At 46.0% G+C, this 18,174-nt stretch overlaps 1 protein-coding gene across 1 annotated transcript in view; it reads left to right on the plus strand.

Moving 5' to 3' along the window:
• Positions 1–18,174, plus strand: part of gpc3 (glypican 3) — a gene marked incomplete at both ends in the record, with an annotated part of 133,213 nt that overhangs the window by 92,079 nt on the left and 22,960 nt on the right. The window contains 3 exon segments of the mRNA XM_080501768.1: positions 329–468; positions 1,531–1,656; positions 8,949–9,060. Of these exon segments, the coding sequence (XP_080357894.1) occupies positions 329–468; positions 1,531–1,656; positions 8,949–9,060 (378 nt within the window).

Consider the following 18,174-nt stretch of genomic DNA (forward strand, 5'->3'; position numbering starts at 1 on the left):
TTTCTCTCTCTCTCTCTCTTTTTTTTTTTTGGAGTGTTATGATTACAAATTCGAACAAGGCTGGCAGAGGATACAATGACTTGTTTGTTATGCAAATCCCTCCTGCTTTCATCCCTCCCAAAAATAAACAAACCCAAAACAGATGACAATTTGCAGAGGGGCTCAGCTGAGTAAGGCCTGCAGTTTGCCAGTTGACAGGTTCTTAGCGCCCGCGGTGCCGTGAAGAGTTGGAATAAACAGGCTTATGGTGCCACGGAACACGAGTGGGGTTAAGAGGTGAATTCCCTCGCTCACGTGCCTCCCCTTGTTCTCTTCCGTTGCGGCGCAGGTGAGCGGGATGTGCGGACACACTCCTCAGCGGGCCTCGCGCTCCGTCGGATCCCCTCCTCCGCGGCCGGCGGCGGCAGCGGCCCGCGGCATCCAGCCTTTGTCTGTGGACTCTGACGAGACTCTGGCAGGCCTCCGCAGGTGAGAGTGTCCAGAAGGGCTGGCTTGGATGATGGAGGTGTACTTTCTCTCTCTCTCTCTCTCTCTCTCTCTCTCTCTCTCTCTCTCTCTCTCTCTCCAGAGCACTGCAGGAGCAATTCAATGTCTGACAGACAAATATTGCCCCCGACACCGTGGACAGGTTCCCTCCTGTTTCGCCGTGACACTCGGCCTCTCTTCACTCCAGAGTTTCTCACACCTCTGATGCAGTAACTGGCTTAAATGAGCAGTGTGATAATGCCCGGCGGGGCTGCTGGCCTCAGCAGCACAATGGACAGATTAATGTCAATTAGGAAGAGAGACACTGCTTATTCTAGCTTCTTTTACACACTCTTTCTCCGGAGGGGGGGGATCTAATCGACTAACTCTCGCTGTTATCAAGTGGAATTCCCTCTACCATAGTATCTCTCCTGCTTCCTCTCACACCGAGAGCGAGGCATTTGATTTTAAACCCGTGTGTTTTCTCACACAAAGCTGCGGTCTGTTGCTCGACGCACACCTTCCCACATTAGGGATCCTGAAGCAAAGCGGCGGATGACTTAATATGTGCGGAATTTCTACCACTTTCATTCCTCTCACACCCGCGGGTTTAACAATATAGCTTATTTTATAACCTTTTAAATGGCATCTTGCATGGATTGTGTCTTATATTAATGATAAATATTGGCTCGACTGTGCAATTACATTTTATTTGCCAGAATTTCCTTTCAAAGTGGAAGAAGGCATGCTGGGAAAGAGAATAATAGTCTGTTTTTCCAATCAATATCAGCTTCTTCTCTTCGTCCAGCCATCTATAAACCAGCTTTCGCAAACATCCCCTGAATTATTGCTTCCTTGTTGGTCGATTCTTTCATCAAGCAGTTTTCTTCTTGATTGATAAACACACAGATGACCGCGATCCAGATAGTAAGAAAGTTCTAAAACACCTAAAGACATCAAAAATCTCTATCAAAAGTTTCCCTCTCTGCTTTCGTTCTTTATTTCCTTCTTTTTTTCCTTCCTTTCAACCGAACTGAAGTGGTTCTCTTCTGTTGCCTGCTTCAGGGACTTCATTGCCAGCCTGAGAGGCTTCAGCTCCTTCTACAGTGGACTCGGGGAGGCGTTGTGCAGCCGTGAACCCGCTCCTGCGAACGACTCCCTCTGCTGGAACGGGCAGGAGATGACAGACAGGTACAGCAGTGACTCGCATGTTTGGATTTACACACTGGAGTCGCATGTGCGCCCGGAGTCCACAGCTGCTCGGCGCTCATCGAGTTCCCCCCCCAAGATTCGCCTACAGTTGTGGTTCGTAAACTCACATCCAGGAGTGGAGGTGATTTGAAGGGCAGGTTTGTCCAGAGCTGATGAGCTTCACACGAGGGCCTCCTCTCCCCACTGAGTGCCAGTGTAAATCTTGACTTTGGCTCTATGGGATGTTATTAATGTCAGGCACGCTGTCACCTCTTCTCGCTTTAGTTAATTGCTGCTTCGATCTTCATTCTCGCCTCCTTTTTTCCCCCAGCGTCTCCCGCGCACCCCACCGAACCACGTTCTGTCCCCCCCCCATATTTCACTTCACCCCCCACCCCCCCGTCCCTTGGCTTCACACATCATAACTTCTCGCTCTCTCTCTTTCAGGCCTGAGCTGTCAGCCGGGCTACCGTTTCAATTTGGCTGCGGATAGATACAGAGATCAACTTCTATCTTTTGTCTTTTTAAATGATGTCTGGAATGAAGTCGGTACAGAAGTAGACAGCCCAGATGAGAAGTGCTGCAGGTTAATGTTGTACCTCTCCTTCCCAAGGAGGATGGAGACTGAATGTCTCTCAAACTACAGCGAAAATAATAAAAAAGGTTTTGTCACAAAAAATGGAAAATAGATGGGGGGGGAGGGGGGTTCACTCTGAGGAGCAGACATCAGGTTGGCATGAGGGCAGAGCTGTCCCAAGGCGGTGATTACAAGCTGGACCGAGCACGGAGATAGGAGGGTGCAGAGAGCCGGGCAGGAGGACAAAACGATGGAGAGATTGCCACGTCTTGCAGCAGGCAATTCTTCGGTGTCATCCGCGAGTGCCTGCGCCTGCAAATACACTCCCAGAACATTTTCACCAGATTTGTTCTGGATCGTCCTCCATTATCTCACCAGATAGGAGCTTCTTCTTCTTCTTCCGCTGCCCGACGTGGCATCCATTCAGAGCGCCGCCTCGCGCGGGTTTATTTTAGATCAGGTGGGGGAGCGTGGGAGGATAAGCACCGAGGAGGTCGGGCACCGAGCGTCTCAGATAGTTGAGGAGTGATCTTTCAGATGCTAAATGAGGCGCATTTTTTTTTTTTTTTTTATCAGCCGTGTTTACAATCCCACCTGGAACGGAGATCAGAGGAGCAGCACTTTCCGCCACATCAAAGAGCGTCACACCGATAACCAAGATAAAGACGGCGCATCGGCGCCAAACATTCCCCCCACCACCACTCTTTTCTTTTTGGGATCTAATGACAGTGTAAAGCCATGCCGCTCGTCGAACGACGATAGATAAGATCCCCTGTCAGCTTGGAACGTTTCATTTAAGAGCTATGAAAATCAAGAGGAGGTCAGAAATTAGAGGGAGTATTATGATCAAGCCTCCACGCTGGTGACAGCCGTGGCAGGACGCGTTATGTCCCGGGTTTATTTCTCTCGTTTCTCGCTAACGAGATTTCTCCCGAGAGCCTTCGGGGGAGTTTCTCTCCAGATTTCACACGCATTCACATTAAGATATAGTGACTTTTTTTTTGTTGTTGTTGTAAATATTTAAGGTGACAGTTTACACTACGTCTGTAGTACACAGAGTCCCGGCAGGCGTGATTCAGAAATTCAAGTTTTTCCTCTTACAGTTACTTAAAGGCCTAGTGAAATGTAAAACACTACTTTGCAAAAAAACGATAGTTGGGGTATTACTTATAAGGTTTCTCTCTGCCCCACCACTGTTGTCGCATAACAAAGTTATTTGAATTTTGAATCTCCAGCCGACGAAGTCGGGGGAATCCTTCTTCGTGGGCGTGACGTCAAGAGTTGTGCAGATCTTGATCTGTTGTGTTTATATTGGCTTGCGTTGTTTCCCTCTTAAATATCGAAGTTTTTACAGTGTTTTGAAGTTATAGTCTGTGTTTTATGAGCCTTGACGAAAGATTGAGCATGGAAGAGACCCGAGAGAGGAGAAAAGGAGCACAGGCGGCGGGAGCCGCTAGCTCGCGTGGCTAGCGGCTAGCGGGAGCCGCTAGCTTGGGCAGCTAGTAGACGATCAAGTAATGCCTGGACTCATCTTCGGTGATTCTGCGCAGTCAGAAAAGCGCTTCGACATGATCCACGAAGCCGGGTCAGGAAGCCTCAAAGCCGCGGCTGCTGAGGCGCGGACGAACAGTCTTCTGCTTCCTCAAACATGTTAAAAACGGGGTCACCAATGGCAGAACGACCCATTCTGTGTCTTCTTCATCAATCACTGGGTTTGAAATGCCCGATGATGATGAAATATCGTTAAATTCAGCCTCTTTGTCATCAAAACTCTGATCCTCCATAATGTAAACACAACTTGGGCGCGTGCACAACTCGTGACGTCACTCTATTATTGTCAGAAGCTCCGCTGAGCAGCGAAAATACCGCTGTTTATCAGCTATTTTCTCGCAGATTGCCGTGTTTTAACATTTTACCCTTTGACCAGTTGGCATAAAAATGTCCCTAGAAGCGATAGCCAGTGTTTTGGAGGTCGAATTTTCATTTCACTAGGACTTTATACCTGATCTTGTAGCGGCTTGTTGTTTCTCCAGCCATGTGTTTAATGGTTGTCAGTGACTTTGAATTGGCTGTAGATGTGAGTCTGTGTTGCATGTAGCTGATGAGAAGATGGATGAATGATATATCATCCTGCAAATATTTTCTACTGCGTCATTAAACTCCCCAAAATTTAAACATTCTGTTCCGTTCAATGAAGTAATAAAAAAAAACAACCAAAAAACATTAGTATAATTAAATGCTATTTGAATTAACACTCTACAATCTAGTTTGATACTTAATATATACAGGAATTAAAGATAACTGGTTAATACTAACAATGTCTACAGTCTGAATTCATATGTCTACATTTAAATCTACATGTTTATACCCAACCTTTATATCGACACTATCGAATGTTCACATTCATCAGACAAACTGTAGTTTTTCTGAGTAGTTCATAAGAAGAATGTGCTTATTCTTTATGTTTTACATTTAATTTAATCAAACACACATTTAAAAGTATGCTTATTTGTAATTGGCAACAATTTGAATAACGTATCAGTACTCAGTGGCACCTCAGCCTCGGATTCTATGCACAACCGTCAAAAATCACTTTAAGCAAATTACAATAAATATAATGTATAAGAGATATGCGATCGTATTTAGATTAAAAACTTAAAGGTTACACAAAGCCTTTTGAGCATGTTGTGATAATGTTAACATTCAAGTCATACAGTGGGAGGCTGCACAACCTGAAAGCACTGAAGTGCACAGCAGTGGCTCAGGTGGCACTCTGGGATTGGTGGTTTGATCCCCATAACCTTCTTGTTCGGTGTCCTTGGGAAAGACGTTTGCATCCGACATGCTTCAGAAGGAGAGCGAGCGTCTTTCTCAGCAGATCCATAGAAATGTGACTGTTACTGAGGGTGAAAAACTCCTTCTGTTCAGGTGCAACTCAAAAGGCTAAAATTCAGTTTATTTTCACCATATCTTGGTCCACACAGTTATGTTTAGTTATATGTTTGCTTTATATCACATAGAAAGCATTTATTTTTTCTTTCATTTGCAATAATAGTCACTGAAAAAACACAGAATCTCAAGATGTTTATTCATATTTTATTTAATAGATTTTAGATCTTATTTTTTTGGTATTATAAGAAACACTTTACAGTGGCTTTCAAGTAAAATGGTTATTGATTGTATTTCAGGGCTGGTTGCTAACCGCTATGTCCAGTACGTCCACTACGTCCGCTACGTCCCCTCTCCAACTTCCTTAATGGTCAAAGATCTTTCAGGTAGAACTAAAAAAATATATATAAAAAGAATGAATCAATAATTTTACCCTTTATACTAAATGTATTAACATACCACCATACCCCATACATCAGTAAAAAATACATGTTTGTGCCACTGACACATGTTAAGAAGCTTTACAGTGACCAAAAATCAAAACATCTGGTTAAAAACATCTCGCTTAAAAAAAAAAAATCTCTAAATGGATCAATTTCTCATTGGATCGAAAGGAAACATCGTGTATCATTTACACAAAAACAGTAATTTTATATGTCAACTGCTTTCCTCATGTAGTTTTACATAAGTTTATTTATAGTTTCAATTTAAATGCTTCTAGAAGATGAACTGACTGGAAGAGAAGGATTCAGTGCAAAACAAGGTGTTTAATCATGTATTAATGCTGCATTATGTCGTTCTTTGTTGAAAAGTAACCTTAAGAAAGTTAGCCCTTTACGGGACGGGAGGCGTCGTATTGTCGATTCATCCATCTCATTCTCATTAATGTAATATCTTCTGGCACGTTCATGATCGACGGTGGGCTGATTAAGTTCTGTGACCTTGTTTACTCCACTTTTGAGAAAGTGATGATTAAAGGAAATCTGAAGGAAATGTCTTTCCTCCTGATGTCGACTCCTTAATGAGCTCGTCGGGTGTTTTCAGTCATTCCATCGCCTCAGGAAAGAGGTGCGTCTAACAGGCGTTTTTGGATCTATGCATGTCTGATCTGGACAGACATCCACACCAGCTGCTATAAAGTAATGAAATGTTGTTGAGATGTGGATAAAAGACGCAATATGCAGATAGAGTGGAAAACCAGAAGGCCATGGTTAATAAAGAGGAAATTCAATTAAAACAAAAAAAAAAATATATGAAAAACTAGAAATGAATACAGAACAGGAGCAAGAAGGGAAAATTAGCAGTCTGGAGATGGCATATCAATACACAGTGGGACTCAGGAGACAACCAGCCAGAGCTGACAACAGTGAGGATAATCAGGGTACGAGATGTGACGTGATGGGAACTGAACTGAGGACAAGCAGGGAGCACCAAACCAGACATGGTCTATAACTACAAACTAATACCATAACTACATGGAACACACACATGGAACACCGAAAACAAAGCATGACATAAAATACCAGGGTCACTTTAAAAAAAAAAAAAAAAAAGTATCCTAAAAGACCTCATTGAGGACAGAATCTCTTTTTAAAGAGAGCACTGAAAGTTAAAATACAAGCGTCCACACATTTGACATTAGAACCAGGGATATCTGAGAAGCTCAAAGTCATTGACAGTGAAGCAGTGACGCATTTTAATCAGGAACTTTGTATTTTATAGCCGTTGGTACAAACCAGGCCTCTTGAGTTACTGGAATCGTTTCCATCGGACTGAAGGAGGACAAGTTGTCAGTCCATTGGGGGACAAACACTCTCATTCACACTTGTGGTCAGTGGAGGGCTTAGATTCATGTCTTTGGGCTGTGGGAGAACAAGGGGAACATGCAAACAATAAACCCTGCTATTATGCAGATCAAACAGGATTTTTTTATTTTATTTTTTTTAATTATCACATCTGAATTAGATTTCTTCCTTGCTCAAGTGGACATTCATGTGTTGTGACTTTTAAGACAGCGCCGGCTCTGACCTCTGACCGGCTGCGTGGGACCAGAGGTGTGATCCTTCAGATGGTGTGAAAACACTGCCGACTGCACCACCTGTGCTCCATCTCCTCACCTCCTCACCTCCTCACCTCCTCACCTCCTCACCTCCTCACCTCTCCCTCTCCCGTTATTTACAGTGACGTGAGAAAAACAGTCATCTCATTCAGACTGGACCGAATTCGCGTGATAATTGATGTTAGATTACGTCGAGTTATCGCCAGAGTTAACTCGACCGACCGGCTCCGCCGGCAGCAAATAGTAGCGAAGAAACGGTTTGATCTCTGAGAGTTTCACAGAGATGCACGATAAATTATACTGCGGCGAAATGATCATGTTGACAGTCGTCAGGTGGAACACTAACCTGCAGCAGCTCCTTATCCCCAACCCCAATCTCCCTCCCTCTAATCCCACTTCCTCCACCCACATTTCCTCTGTCTCTCTCCTGAACACATCTTTCCATTATTAATGTGATAATTAGGAGTGCGGAGGGGATGAGATCATGGCTAATAAGAAGAATAAATAACCGGGGGAATGTAATTTGATTTTAATGAAAAGTCTGAGAGGAAAAAGACTGATGAATGGAGACGGCAGCTGTAAAAAGTGTGTGTGTGTGTGTGTGTGTCACAGAGACGAGTACAGAGCATGACCTCATGCTTTGCAGAGCCACTTGCACGTGCAAGTGTTGACTTCAAGGCCCCTCTTCCTCCCAGGATCCCACTAACCTTCACACCGAGCACATTTCTGCCATTCCAGCCCACTTGTCCTTCATCTTACCCGCATTTACGGCAAGACCGAAGGTGACATTTACGTTGCGATCCAACCTTTGCGCCCTTGCCAGCGCTGATCGCACCGTGGTGCCTGGTGGGGATAAAGTTTTGAGCCGGCCGTCTCGTGTTTGCGGCAGTAAAGTCAAGTCTCCTCCTCGGGGCCTGCCACGGTGTGCAGGGAAGGGGGGGGGTGAAGAATTCACAGCTCCGCCTGAGGTGGAAGAACACCTGCAGCAAAGTGTCGACATGAAAGTGGAGGGAAATCAACCTTTCAGACACGCCAGCTCCTCCTCTTGATAACATACACAAGTGTCAACAGAGCGGCGTTTCCTCAGTTACGCGTGGGAGCGTGTGAGCGCCCGCCCTGTGGGGGGGCCTGCTGCGCAACCCTAAATATTATACTTGAGTCAAAAGCAGCACAGAAATACGTCTCTGCTAATGTGCTGTCTATTAACTCTGGGTGATTTAAAAGACAGTAATTGCACAGGAGTTTAATCACCAGCCAAAACTTTGCATAATGGTTACACATTTGAGGATGGAGGTGCTCCCTGGAAAAGGCCCACATGCTTAAATGCAAATGTAGAAGGGACTAAAAGCATATTTATGACTTTATTTCAAGTTAAATTTATTGAGTTTTGCTACACATGCTCATGCAAATGGTTTTTTTTTCTATTGCTGGGCAGGGTATCATGCAGTAAATGTTTCACTTCTGCAGAGATGCATACAGGCTTTATACATTCATTAAAAAAAATGAAGAAAAGATGGAAAAAGTTAGTCCAGCCCTGAATACTGAGTTACAAATGAGCCTCCCAGCTCTGCAGTTTGGCTCCTGAAAACTCCGTCCTGCCATTCACTGTGTGGACACTAGATGGTGATAAACCCCTTGTCTGGGAGTGGTTTGAGCGCCGGTCACTTTATAATGTCTTCCACATCTGTAGCTTACGCTTGGTGTTTTCCGAGCTCCCTGAGGCCTCTCAACAAGATCTGTTGAAATGTTTCTCCTCCATCCTGTCAGGTTTCCCGGACCCGGGCTGAAACGGCTGCACCCCGGCTCCGAGTCGAAGAGCAACAAGCCCCCGGAGCCGGTCATCAGCCAGATCATAGACAAACTCAAACACATCAATCAGGTGAGCTGCATCTTCATTTGAATTAATGAGAGTCTCTCGTCAGAGGAGACGTGAGACTTGACCTTTCTATTAGTGCTGCCTCTGGGATCACGTCGATTCTCAGACGGCAGAAGACTGCGGAGTACCGAAGGTCCGTCTGCACAACCACAAAAAAAACCCAGAAACAGTTTCTCCAGAGTTCCAGCCGGAGGATGACCTATTTCCTGTGTGTAAGTGGGTTTGTTCAGATGGTACAGTAAGCCCTATCTGTCATCAAGGCCAATGCCCACATTCGTATTTTCTCTCCGTCAAACTGCTTCATTTATCACTGAACCACCTTTGCAGTGCAGAGATGCTCGCAGGATCAAACACCCAGAATCAATGTGTCAGCCTCACCGATCAGCGAACACTTCCTGGTTCTCGGTGGTTACACTTGGAGCTGTCAGTGCCTCCAGCTGACCACCTACACCCCTCCGCCTACACACACACACACACACACACACACACACACACACACACACACACACACACACACACACACACACACACACACACACGCATACACACCCACTGTGTGTGTTTTCGTCTGCTTGTGTGTGTTTGAGTTTCAGAGCACTGCAGACCTGTCTCAGTGGATTACAGTCTCCTTTTCCTCTGTTTAAACAACTTGGGAGATCTAAGAGCAACAGTGGGCCCTCCTCCACTCCCTCCTGACAGACCCTTTAGGGGAGAAAAAAAAAAAAAAAGTAAAAACTGAATGGTTGTGGGTTTAGACTTAATTTTCTCATTTACTTTTACTGCATTACCTCATGCATGTGTGTTACATGCACCTCCTGCCGGCTTCAAAAACACCCAAACATGAGTGTTTCAAGGATAATTCCAATATCATAACAGCGTCTGTTACTTTTATAGTTTTGGCCGTCATCATCGTCATCATCATCATCATCATCATCATCATCATCATCATCATCATCTGTCAGTTATGAAGACGCTGTTCTCGCCAGCTCAAATTCCTCAGGTTCACTGTGGAGAGAAACAAGTGAACTGATTGGCCGAGTTGTCAAGGAGTGTTTTATGTGGCACTAAAACTAAAAGAGTGTGTAAAATGTCAATGACAATCTATCATTGCAGAGAGAAAACTGTGTGCAAACATGTCAAAATCCGGAGCAGGATGTTTATAGAGCACGATGCATGTTTGTAATGGAGAGTTTGTGTACATTAATTTTTTTTTCCTCTTCTGGATCTGTTCAGGTGACAGATAATAAAAAAAAAAACAATCCAGTTCAACTTTTCACAGTTAGATATATGATGGACACAATTCTATATGTTGCTGTGTGTCAATGCAGCTGATAATAGGGAAAGTTACCAGTCAGAGAAGGTCTGATTTCCCAGTTTACAACATTCACATGGTGATAACAGCTGTGGTGCAGAAAAGAGAAAAACAGGCTGAAGGAGGAATTAAGTGAATTTTGGGATGTACCATTTCATTTCGCAGTACATTTATGCTTGTTTCCTTTGAAGACATTACTTTCTCTGCTGCGAACATAACCAGTTGTTAGAACCATTCCTATAAAAACTATATATAGCCTGTTTCACTGAAGAGAGCAAACGTAACAAAAAATGACACGAGGATAATGTATGTATGTGTCCATGGACGTGAGGAGTGTTAGCATGTGTGGTCCAGTCAGGCAGAATGTTTTTACTTTCCAGGTTTGGTGGTTCCAAGTATTCATTTTAATATTTCAATATGTTGCCCCCAATAGAGGTTGAGCAGCTCGCACGTCAGAGCTGCTGCAGCGTGGACTGTTTACCGCCGGGATCAAGTTCCCGATAGGCTTTTGATGAGATTCAGCTAGAAAACGCAGTTTAGTGCGCTGACTGAGCTCACTGTGTTAAAGACATTCGTACACTCTCTCAGAAACGGGAACGCGTTCAAATCAGATGCTCTGTGTAACCGAACGCTCTGCCTCCGATTGGCTCCCATTCGGGCTGTAGACGTGGTCCGCGCCACACCTGGACGTCAGTGTTTCCTTGTTTTCTTTTTGTGTTTAAAAAAAATTTTTTTTAAGAAAAAACTCTTGATATTTATGCACACTGACTTTTCACATGGGAGCTTTTAGTCTCGTATCTGATGACCATACAGCACAGTGGAGCACATTTCTGCTGCAGCCTCGACTTCCCTTCAGATCTCGACTTCAATGGGCTGGATTAACATCTGACGAGCGCACGACTGTGTTTGATTGCATATTTCATGTGCAGTAAAAGTGTTTATGGCTCATAGCCGTGATGAAATCAGATTATTCTAATATTTTCAAAACCAATCATCACAATGCTGCGGTGCACGGAAATGATAGGGACAAGTTACAGTGTTGCGCAATCTAGTGAGACGGTTCTGCAATGAATTAAGTGAAGTTTACTGTGTTATACAATTGTGGCCAAAGTGCTCACTTTGCCAGCGGCTAATGAGAAAGTTATGAAGGTATTTAGGGAAGAATTGGGCAACTTATAAAGATGGGAGTGCTGGGTTACATACACACACACACACACACACACACACACACACACACACACACACACACACACACACACACACACACACACACACACACACACACACACACACAAAGGGAAGTTCTTAGATTTTCAACTTGAGGGGATTTATGAATGTCTGGGGGAAATTTAGCAGCAATGCACCCAGTGACAGCTCAGACATTTTATTCAAAACCACATAAGTCAACCCGCTGGTTGTGCCAGAGGGCAAGGAGCGAGGAAGACGATCACCAGAGTTTTCAAGATACCTTTAATCCCCAAGTTCAAGTTTTTTTTTACCAGCTGGTGAAGTCAGATTAAAATGGCTCATTAACTTCCCAACTCATCCTCATGAAAGAATGTAGACTTGTTTCCGCACCCTTGAATTTCTTTTTACATTAAATAGATTAAACATTGTGGTTCTGCACAATCCATATATCCATCTTTTTCCTCCTTTATGTAGCTCGGGGTCCCGGGGCCAACAGCCACACATACCTACGGGCACTTTACAGTCACCAATTTATGTTTTTTCTCAAATCTACAACTTTCTCTGAGGCAAGGGTACTCGCCTCTCCAACATTGCAGAGGCAACAATATCAAACATGTCACATAAGTCACATAAACCATTATGTTTTTGTCCAACTTCAGCTCAGTGGGGGGGGGGGGGGGGAAATGACAGTTTCAGTTTAAATATGTAAGTTAAATGAAGCCAGGATCCTCTGTTCGTCCTGATGACCTCAACAAACTGCTCAGATTTTCTGGATCGTTCCCTTCTTAACCGCATCAGCCACTCGAGGTCACTGTTAACCCCGCTGCTCTGACAAGAGCCGTTCGCTCAACAGATCCGTGACTGGTCAGACAATGTCTCCATTTGGGGAGGCACTCGGCGGGACCTTTCCCGCGGGCATCACACATGTCTGAGTGAAATGTGAAGGGATTATACGAAGCAGTCCTCGAGACGTTTCAGTCTGGAACAAGACGGCAGACAGGCCGACTCGCCGGGCATCCCCGTCCCAGAAGCGGCCGTTGGCTGAAAACATCTCTGCGAAGAGCAAAGCATGATGTCACATTTCGCCAAACCTTAAACACACTTTATAATCCTGCGAAATGTTTATTGACTGTCCGAAGTATTTCATGGCCCGGGCGGCTCTCAAGCCCTCGTATTGTAAACAACCTCGGGGAGCGGCGGAGAAAGTGATGTTGTTTAGTTAAAAGCACTTTTACAAGGTCTCCGCCTCCCCGGCAGTTGAAAGACCAGCGGCTCTGGATGATGTGGAGCTAGAAAGCAAATGGACTAATTAAGCATCTGATGCGAGAGAGCAGGCCACAGCTCACAGGTAATTACTTTCATCTGCCCTGTTTATGTGCAGGGTGTAAGAGGACAGGCCAACGCTGAGATAGTGTGTGTGTAACGCTCCTGGAAGTCCACCAGCAGAGCGCCCCGCCGATTAAAAACCCAGTCTCATGATGTCGTCCGTGTGATTCACCGTCCTCTGTGGCGGCTGAAGACCGTGTCTTTTATTGTGTATTATTTGCATGCAGCATCAAGTTACCTTGACTGAAAGTCTTTACAACTCCTGTAAGACCCGTTTATTTCATTTTCCAATTGGTTGAACATTATTCTCCTTTTGGCTTGAAACTGTAGATGCAATCAGTGGTTCCTCCGGCTTCGACTGACCCACTTTAAACCCCCCGAATCAGTCCCAGACGACAGCATGCGAGACCGTGTCATAAAATGTGGGGGCTTCTCTAACAGCGAGGGGGAACATGGGACCCCTCCAAACAATCTGCTTCCTTCCAACTTTAATCCCCCCGATGTTTCATTCCTCCACTCCTAAGTGCTCTGTGATGATGGCCCTGCGAAATGCAGCTATGCAGCGGAAATGTGTCATTTCTCACGTTGTCAGTGTTGATCAGAGTATCTGCAGATACACAGACGCTGTGGCCTCGCCTTTGTGCCTCTGCGAGGCTAAAACTAAACACCATAAGGGGAAGAAAAAAATCTCAGCCCGTCGCCTCGGCTTATAAAACACCGTTTTCTCACGCCTAAAGCAGTTGATGTCATGACTGAGCAGGGGCCAAGCCGAAAGCAAACTGCACACTATAAATGGATGAGGAGAAATGCGACCTGGAATCTTTAAACAGTGCAGGACTGCGAGGAGCCGTGGACATTTTTTTTTTTCATGCAAGCACACTGTGTAACACATTCCTGTGTGAGGTCCCGTCTGAGCGCTGTGGCCTGTATATGCAATATGCAGAAGCCGATAAAGACAAGTGCGCGTCGCTTGCTTTCCCACCTTCGTCCCTGACGTCAAGTTGACGACACTCTGGCTGCGACTGTGGAACGGTGGACGTGACTTTGCTCTTCTGCCTCCAGTGAGCCTGAAGTGAGACACATATTTGGAGTCCGTGCTCTTAAATGTGGACATATTTTACTGATGTGTCCTCATTCTTCAGAGATGCACATCTGTTTGACTTCCCAGAGTATCGGGTTTCTCCTCCGAACAACTAATCTGGCAAAGGGGATGGCTGAGCTAGTGGCAAAATAGAGCAATTATATGATTGGCCTTTGATTACAGAGCGTTTCATTTGCCGGGCCAGTTCGCCGTTCACAGGGTCAGAGCTCCTGGGATTATTCTGCTTCTTGGCTAAGTGACGCTCCTGAGAGCCAGACGTCTTTGTTGAAGATTTTCCTCCATCTGTCGCAGGAAAGAAAAAACACCCAATTGTTTGATGGCACGCCGTTCAAATTGCTCTGTCATTTGAAGAATAACAAACGTCTTCATCTCGCGAGCCAACACTTTTTCTTTTTTACACTCCATGTTTTGGCTCTGTGTGCCCTCTCCTTGTTCGCTGCCTCCCTCTCCGTCTCCCCCAGCTGTGCTGAGTTGTGTGTGACAGACTCCAGCGCTGTCGCCCTTCCCTCCTCCGGCCCTCCCCTGCTTTCTCCCCCTGTCTTAAACCTCTCGATCCCCCTCCTCCTCCTCCTCCTCCTCCTCTCGTCTTCGCAGCTTCCCAGACTAATTGAAGCCAGAACCTGGGAAAATCCTGCAGGTAGGACAGGAATCCGGGTGTGGAAAATAAACCAGATCCCGAGCGCCACAAATTCCATCACGCAGTCTTACTTCCTCCGAGCCACCAGCGCCTGGGCAGCGTACGCTCAACACCTCCTGTGTGCTTGCCCGGGACACACTCTTTAATATATAGCTCGCACACTTAAGCTACAACGGTTTTCACCCCCGCGCACGCTCGCAGCGATTAATCTCTGTTACACGCAGGAATAAAACCGCAGCCTATATATGCGGCGGTGATTTACACGCATCCGAGCGGCTGTAAAATAAAGCAACACTTGAAATGCAGTTGGTGAGCTGTTATGAAATACCTTTGTTATTATTACAGTAGAGATAAAAATGGAAGCCGCCTCATGACAAGGCCAGCGTGCGGTGGCCCTTTTTCCTAAAGGGTGTGCTTACAATCAGACTAATAGACACCATGGGTGTCAGACTCGGCCTGCTGTTTTGTAAACTTACACTTGCTAACCTAGTCATTATGCTCGCTCCAGTCAAAGAGGCTGACTCCTGTTTGATGTTATTTACTGAGGGTTTTTGAAGCGTTATTTAATATACCCCCTCGGGGCTTTTGTCCTCTCGCCCTGCTCGTTCTGGAAGCAGGAGGAGGAAGAATGGCTGTTACGCTGCGTATATTTACAGGTATAAGCCACTAGGGTTTGTTTTTTGTTTTTTTAAATGAAGTGTGACACCTGGTGTAAACCTCTGAGGAGCCAAGGGGCATTTTGCGTAGGCCAAGTGTGTAAACCCCCTCTCCTCCTCTTTTCCTATCGGAGCAGAGCGCATGTTACCTCCTTTGTTTTCCGGAAACTTGCCACTTCACAGCAAGTAGAGATTTTGGGGAGTACTGGTTCCTTAAGTGTAGAAATCCAGTGAACAGGTCCCACCCCTCTTCCTTTCACACACCCCTCTCCTTCACTGGGTTTCTCCCCTGCTGGCTGGGAGGTCAGACTGAGCATGTGAGGGTCCTTTTCCTTCCAATTAGTCTGCCTGCTAATGAGGCTCAACCATCTTTTTTTTCCGCCACTGCCATCCATTCCTCCATACCTCCTAACCTCCACCTCTCCCTCCCATCATCCATCCTGAGGCCCGGACTGGGTTCTCTCTCTCTCTCTCTCTCTCTCTCTCTCCCTCTCCTCCCCTCCGAGCCCACACCTCTACCACCCCACTGGGTATAATTATTATGCACCCGGCTTATAAAGAGCCTACAGCACAAGCCAGGCACTCGCCTCTCTAACCAGACTCTCCAGCATGCAGTATTTCTTTACCCGCTTCTTGTGCTCTCAATATATTATTTCCTTTCTTTTTGCTCAGTTTTCTTCAGGCTATGATTTGACACACACACACACACACACACACACACACACACACACACACACACACACACACACACACACACACACACACACACACACACACACACACACACACACACACACACACACACACACACACACACACACACACATCAAGGGATGGCTGTCACCGGGCACACTCACGTGGAGCTGTAAAGCAGGCCGCCCCTCCCCCTTCTTCCACCACCCTGTCAGAAGGTCAGGGGTCACACTTCCTGTTTCCTGTCTCCACTGGGTCATCAGAGGGTCTCCGTGTCAGGGTCAGAGACCTCCTCTGTTCCTCCCCTGCCTTTTGTTTGCGACGTCATTGCCCCGGGGGGGGGCAGCACAGTTTGAGGCACATCCCCGGACCTGTCAAAGTGTTAACACCTACAAACTTTATCACCCCCCCCCCCCTCCCTCCAACATGTTTTTTTTTTTTTTTGCCTTTATCTCTTTGCAGTTCGTGTTACTCCACTGTTTCCTTGTTTTACATCTACTCCTTCCTCCTACCTCACGTTCTCGCTATTTTCTGGCAATTCTCTGTCACAAGCCGAGCTCCCCTGCCAGCAGAGCAGCCGCCGCCGAGCTCCCAGGCCTCTCCGCCCAACGTACGCCAGCCAGCTCCCCGCTAGGTGCGATCATGGGACACACGGCGAACGGTCTGCTGATGTCGAAATGAAGAGGTTCCTTAGCAACACATGACTCCGCAAACCACGGCGATAACGTGTAAAGCAGAAGAGCAGCAGACAAAAAGGGATTGTTCTATCGGCGTAATCTGATTTGACGACCAGCGGCCTGCGCAGGAATGGAACTTTTTAAACTATTAAACCTCAGCGCAGACAATCGGCCACATTCATAGACATAAGTCAAGATTTTCATTTGGTTAGCCTCAGAAAAGTTCGCAAAAATTACTGTCGTACCTGATATATTGGATACTTGAGGGAGTTAAGGCTTGATCTGTGCTGGAACCCGACGCTCCAGAAGTTTCACAGCTAACCTAATGTGTATGTTCAAGGATTACGAGTTTTTATTAGCTTTTTAGAAATTATATACTGGCGGGGAAAAGTCCCTGCCAACAACGTCTAAACATCCATCAGGATTCAGTCTGAACTTGAGAAATCTGGAAATAGACTTAAAGGCTTAGTCAGAAAGGTGGAGTGGACACACGCCCAGTTTAACGCGGGGCCAGAGAGCTACTTTTCTTCTCTGTGCGCCTTGTTTCCGACTGGAATGAACATCAGGAAATGAATCTTGTCTGCATTAACTGTCTGAGGCTGGGCTCCCGTTGCGTGACATACTCGACGGCGGAAAGATGGAGGGAGACAGAGTCTGAGGGGAGAGGAAACGGAGAAGAATGAGACGGCACCAGACACACACTCGCGCTCTCTCTCTCTCTCTCTCTCTCTCTCTCTCTCTCTCTCTCTCTCTCTCTCTCTCTCTTTCTCTCCTTCAAATTCAATAACAGTGAAGTAACGAGTGGAGGAGACCTGGTGGGAACGCAGGGCCGGCCTTGTACACCCGAACGCCACTCTGCCTGCTGAGGAGCTTTCCATGACTCACTCGGTGGAAAGTGCCCCCTGTCACTCCTCCATCTGTCTCTCTATCTGCTCTCCCATCATGTTCCTTTTTCATCCCCCCCCCCCCCCCGTGATCTAAACACAAGCGTCTGCCAGTGTGATGCGAACACGGCGGCATGAGGAGTAACGCAGGGGATTAGGTGTGAGGAAAGTCCCTTTCTTCATTTTTTTTCCAGGAAAAACAGTCTGCCCTGAAAAGTGTGACGTGTGTGTTTAACACAGTGACCCTGACATCCACTCCTGCGCCGCTTCAAAACTGCCGCTCGTTTTCGGTTTCACAGGAGCTCCGATATAAATAGAAAAACAATTAGAGACAGTGTAAAATGCAGCAGTTTAATATGTCTCCCCCCCCCCCCCCCCCCAGCCTGGAATACACATTGGAATTATGTCTACTACATCATAGAATAGAAAAAAACCAACCTCCTTCTATGGTCATTTAAGAGAATTTACTACCATGTGTATCTACGTTATTTTGTGGACAGTTTATATTGGCAATAATGCCGCTGTAATAGCTCAGTACATCCATCCATCTTAATATTTGCTTTATCCATGGTGGGGTCACAGCAGGAGGGAGGGGTAAGGAAGGACCCTCACAGTGCCAACACAGAGAGAAAGATTGTCACA

This window comes from Blennius ocellaris, assembly GCF_963422515.1.
Source record: "Blennius ocellaris genome assembly, chromosome: 9".
Classification (NCBI taxonomy): Eukaryota; Metazoa; Chordata; class Actinopteri; order Blenniiformes; family Blenniidae; genus Blennius; species Blennius ocellaris.